At 38.0% G+C, this 5,447-nt stretch overlaps 1 protein-coding gene across 2 annotated transcripts in view; it reads right to left on the minus strand.

The window, feature by feature from the left end:
* Positions 1-632: 632 nt before the first annotated feature.
* Positions 633-5,447, minus strand: part of ARMC1 (armadillo repeat containing 1) — a 43,518-nt gene continuing 38,703 nt past the window's right edge. For both annotated transcript variants that reach the window (XM_019548623.1, XM_019548616.1), the window contains exons 5-7: positions 4,490-4,606; positions 4,302-4,376; positions 633-2,836 (exon numbers count right to left, since the gene is read on the minus strand). In XM_019548623.1, the coding sequence (XP_019404168.1) occupies positions 2,645-2,836; positions 4,302-4,376; positions 4,490-4,606 (384 nt within the window). In that variant the 3' untranslated portion in view covers positions 633-2,644. The remainder of the gene's footprint in view (positions 2,837-4,301; positions 4,377-4,489; positions 4,607-5,447) is intronic.

The following is a 5,447-nucleotide window of genomic DNA, read 5'->3' on the forward strand; positions in this document are numbered from 1 at the left end:
AACTAGGCAACATCAGTTTTTTTTGTTCGTTTGTTTTTTGTTTTTTTACAAAAAAAAGAAGCCATATGTGTTCATGGAAAGCAATAGACTGAACTATGTTGCAGAATGCTGTAAGTATTTTACAGTATTGCAACAGCTATTAAAAACATTGAGGCAGTTATTGGTCTTGATTTTGCGTCTACCTACCCCCATCAGCATTTTTTCTCATTACAAAGGAACATGGCAATAATTACACCACCATATTTGCTGTTAGCTACACCTTGAGACAATCTGGGCACTTAAAACTGGTGCTGAAGGCAGCAGACTGTTTGGTAAGTAGTGCTCTCCAAAGAATGCATATAACACCTGCACACTTTTATCTGTCTCCCAAAACAACATATTTTTGAGATCTCTGATTTAGCAAGCATCTTATTTATATTCATTTCTGTAACCTGAATCTGAAGTACTCCTTTATGCTTACATTTTCGGTTCAAAACAATACATGCAACTAAAGGTCCACACCTTTAAAATATCATATTAAGCCAATTTGCTTTGAAATCCCAAACTGAAGTGCATACTTTTTAAAAGTAACTCAAGAATGTGAAAAAATTCTAATGTCATTTAATCCCACAAATGACAGGAAGCAGAGATCTGTTGTTTAGTTATATTACCCTTTATTATTTTACAATATATTTCAAAAACTTTTACAGATGCCTTAACTGTTCTACAACAGCTGCAATACTGTTAAAAAAGCATACCTAGAGATTGAACGCACGAACAAACTGTAATATCTACTTGTACTGAACCATCATATCCAAAGGGGTGTAGTCCTTTAGTAAACAGATGTGCAGTAAAGCAAACACAGATGTTAATGAAGAAAAGTAAACGTTGCATTCGTGACTACAGTATGGAGGGCTTTTCAAATACATTTGGTACTGTAACATTCTAGACAGCAATATGAGTAGTATTACATATTTAAAGCAATACATGCTCTGGAAAGCTTGTATTTGCAATCTGTGCGTGTAAACTTGAATCAAAATAAACTAGATATATAGAAAAAACATAAGACACATCTAGTTTGCAAGTAAGCTTTTTGTCCCAGAATGACACTGACCGTGAGTGGGTCAACTCTGACTGTTTTTACTATTTTACACTATTGTTCCCCCCCCCCAGCATTGTTACATTACTATGAAGCCTGTGGATGCTTTTTATTCCCCACTCATAGTACAGGGGAATAACTTTCATGGATTAAATTTCTGTCTGTCTCTCCAAGTTGTAAATGTACCCAATATTATAACATGGATGTCACCACAAATAAAGCATTTTATAGTTAGTTTTATAATAGCATTACCATTTCTCAGCTGTATTCCTGTGGTGCAACACGGCGGCACTGCAGTATTCAGAACACTGTCTGGAACCCCCACAAATATAAAACGCTTACCAGCATCTCCAGTATCTACTTTCTTAGATTCTATCTACAAAAGTTTTACTTTTGTTATCATTTCTGGTCACAAATAAAACAAAATGCAATGACCAGGACACCTTCAAACATACACTGTCCAAAAACAAGGTAAAGCCAATTGTTCAGGTATGGTTTTGTTCTATCCAGGTTTGTATGCTTTCATGGCAGTATCATGAAAAGCTATGGGAGGAAACAATAACTACAAATCAGATTTCTGCCAAGCAAAAGAAAAGTTTAAAAGGTTGAAATTTGTGAGTGGCACTGTGGCATAAGAGGCATTCAACTTTGCTTTATTTTTCAAGTTTATAATATTTCAACTACCATTATGTGGACATTTTGCAATAACCAAGTAAAGCCCACATCCCATCATCCACTGCAGACAAAACTGCAATAAGCCATCACTAGGTTAAACCATAGCTTTAGGACTAACATCTTTTTAACCAGCCTAAACAGCAGTCAGTGGTATCCAATTACTATGTACAGCCAGTCACACCCATCATTACAAGTATTTTTTTTACAACAGCTTATTTACTGTACAACGTAAGTATACTTCTTTCTGTTCATTTAACTTCTTATTTCATAACTCACATAACACTCCAGTGGTTAAGGGATGGAAAATATTTCAATGTTCATAAGAGGTTATAAATTTCAAGTATGTAGCAATTCTATTTGAAGAGCAAAAAGGGAATATGACTTTTTTCTGTGAACATGGTTGGCAAAAATAAAAGACAAAATAAAGGCAGGGTATACTTTTTCTCCTGGAGTCAAAAGAAATAATTTGAATTTGAATCAAGGCAAAACAAACAAACAAAAAAAGGCATGTTGCTTCATGCACAACTAGAACCAATAAGAATTTCCTTGCATTAGTCCTGAGACTTGAGTTGAATGGGTTTTCCCTATCACATGCTTCATGAAGTTAAAGCTCCATATGAATAAATGTTTGGTTTTTAATAGTGGACCCATTTTTTAAAAGTGAGGCAATAAAATATACAAGAAAAACAAAACAGCAACTTGATTCGAGGCCTCTGTCCTTTGACCTGCCTAACAGGCTAAATGTCCAATAAAAGGTAAAATGCAGCATACATTTATGTAATCTAAAATCTTTTTGTGATAATTTATTGCAAATTGCACTTGGCAGTTCACCACACCAATGGAAAACTGGCCCCCTGTTGGTTCACACAGTCCTTAAACCCCAGATGTAAGTCACCAGTAGAAAGACCTTGATAGAAAGTTTGCTGCTGTGCTGAGCCAACTGGCTGCACCTTCTGGGTGTGACCCAACACGAGACACTGCTTTATCTTGTTCCTTTGTTGGGCTTTCATCCTCTGGCAAATATTCAGGTAGATCTGTATTCTGTTCTACTTCTACTGGAGTATCTTGGAATGGAACCAGCATCTGAGTTATATAAAGAAGATGGTAAATACTGAGACCCAGAGTGTTAAAAACAGAACATTTTGCCATGTTAGATAGCTATCCATTTTATTTACAGGCAACCCTCACTTATTGCTCTTAACTGGTTCCTAAAAAAAGAACATAAAATGAAACAAGCGTTAAGCAAAACCAAAAGTATTTGACAACCCAAGATGGCGACTGCGAGCGTTAGAAAATTCACTGAGCACCAAGTGAAATCAGGTATCAATTTCAAATGAGCATTATAGCGAAATAGCACGAAGTGAAACAGCATTAAGCAGGGGTTGCCTGTCTATCATATACTAGAATATTTAAGGTTACAACAGAGCTGTCCAACTGGTGGCTTGCAAAGTATTAATACCCAGCCCATGTACTCCTGCCTGGCCACTATTCCTCTCATGACTCCAGCTGCTGTTGCTGCTGGGCATCTCTGGGCTCCCCTTCTGTTCTCCAGCTTCTGCTTCCTGTCCTCTTCCCTGGAAGCAGGGAAGAACAGTCCAGGGTTCAGGGTCACCTGCATGGTAGGGTAGCCCAAAGGTTGGAGAGGAGGGGGAGCACGTGACCATGGGGACAGTAAGTCCTCACAGTGGGGGAGGAGCTGTGGCCCACACAGCATGTGACCCTGGCTCCTCAGACGTTGGACAGCTTTAAGTTACAGAAAAAAAAGCCACATACTCTCAAGCAGACCACCTCCCCATTCCAAAAGATAGACAATCTTTCTCTAGATATGTGATATGAAAGTATTTGCTGCTTTCTAGCAAAGTAGTAAACACTGCTCCTCAAATTACTCTCTCCAGATCAGGAGATCCAAATATCAAGGTATGCCAGTATTATATTTTTTCACCTCTTTTAAGAGAGAGTTCAACAATAACTTCTTTAATAATGTATATTCTCACATAAAACATGCCCCCCGAATAATATGCACCCTATTTTTGGAAGAAACGGGGAGGGGAAGGAAACCTGACCTTGGAGCATGGGTAAGTACGAGAAACCTGAGGGCTCTGGGGCTGGAGCCTCCTGGCTCAAGGGCTCTGTGCTGGGCCCAGTCCTCAGCACTGGGGGAAGGGAAGAAGGGGCAAGGAGGGAGAGTGGCAGTGGTAAACTGCCGTGACTCCAGATCCATGGCAATTAATATCAGTCACAGCTCTGCCAACCCTCCACATTTCCATACCCATGGGAGCCCTTTTCTTCAACATAATACATACTACAAATTTTCCCCACTTTTTTTTTTTTTGGGGGGGGGGGGGGGGGAGGGGTAGGCAGGGAAAGATTTGGGTTATACAAGAGAAAATCTGGATGCACAACTATGCAGGGCATACTTAAACCCTCTTTGTCACTGTTTTTATGCTGCAGAAGTACAAGATGTTGTCCACTGCATCTCTTGCTAGACATAGTTCAGTTAGGAAGAACCCAAGTGATCAGCTTCTATTTAAAATGATCTGTATCTTACCTCCTCTCCACTTTCACTTTTCACAACTTGTTGTGCTTTCATAACTTTGGTTGATGCTATTGCTGTTGCCAAAGCCTACAACAGGGGGAGAAAAGAAAAAGCATGGAAACTTAAGACGGTCTTAAATGCGACATAATTGAAAGCAATGGGAAGGCCTGAAAGCAAGCACAGTAGTTAAGGGAACTTACCTCTGCTTTTAAGTCTGAGCGAATTCGGACCACGCATCTTTGAACTGCCATTTGAAAAGTAAAACTAATAACTCCTTTAATTTTCAACAAGGCTTCTTCACAAAGATTCCTTCGAGACTAAAAAAAAGTAATTGAAGTATTAACATGCACATTGAAACAATTTTGTAAAAGAAAAAGCAATCATGCCAACAACATCTATTCTTAATATACAAACAATGCTATTTAATATTGGTATATATTTCATCATAAAAGAGTTAAAAACATTTGTTGCTTTTATTTTAGAAGTCAAACCAGGGTGGAATCAACCATAAATAATTAGGGAAAAAGGCTGAAAAGCAAAAAATATTTTTCTCTGTATGATTAGCTAAACAGTCCCCTGTGGTTTAGTTCTGATTGGCAGAAGTGCTCATTGATAAGTAGTTGGTGTTTAAGTAGCCATTTATCAGACACCTTGTAACCACACTGACTGAATGCATCAAAACAGCTGTTGTATTCTTTAGCTACCTCATCTGTAGTCGCTCGTGGTTACTACTGCACAGAATAAACTTAAACATTTTTCCTTTGAAATAAGCTGTTTGATAAAAAACAATCCACGGAAACTGACAATGCCTACTGTGCAACAATACATTGACCTGTACCAGATGCATCTACTCTATATTACCTTAGTAAGTTTCATTAAATTTTTAGTTATTTAGAAAAAAAATATTACAACAGAATAAAACAGCTATTAGGGCACTGCTACCACAGGGAGGGGAAAAAAACCCCTATTCTATAGTACAGTGATTTTTCAACGAGGGTGTTGTTGAGCCACACCATATTATTATTGTGAAGTGTACACCTACATATGATTCACAGCATAAACTTGAAGATTTCATATAGGAATCCCTAGTATTCAAAACCTACTCACCTGTTGTGGAATCTGAGTTCTTTGCAACAAAAGCACTGCACGATTTTTTTC

The sequence above is a fragment of the Crocodylus porosus genome, unplaced genomic scaffold, assembly GCF_001723895.1.
Source record: "Crocodylus porosus isolate Cpor-Errol unplaced genomic scaffold, CroPor_comp1, whole genome shotgun sequence".
In the NCBI taxonomy this organism is placed as follows: Eukaryota; Metazoa; Chordata; order Crocodylia; family Crocodylidae; genus Crocodylus; species Crocodylus porosus.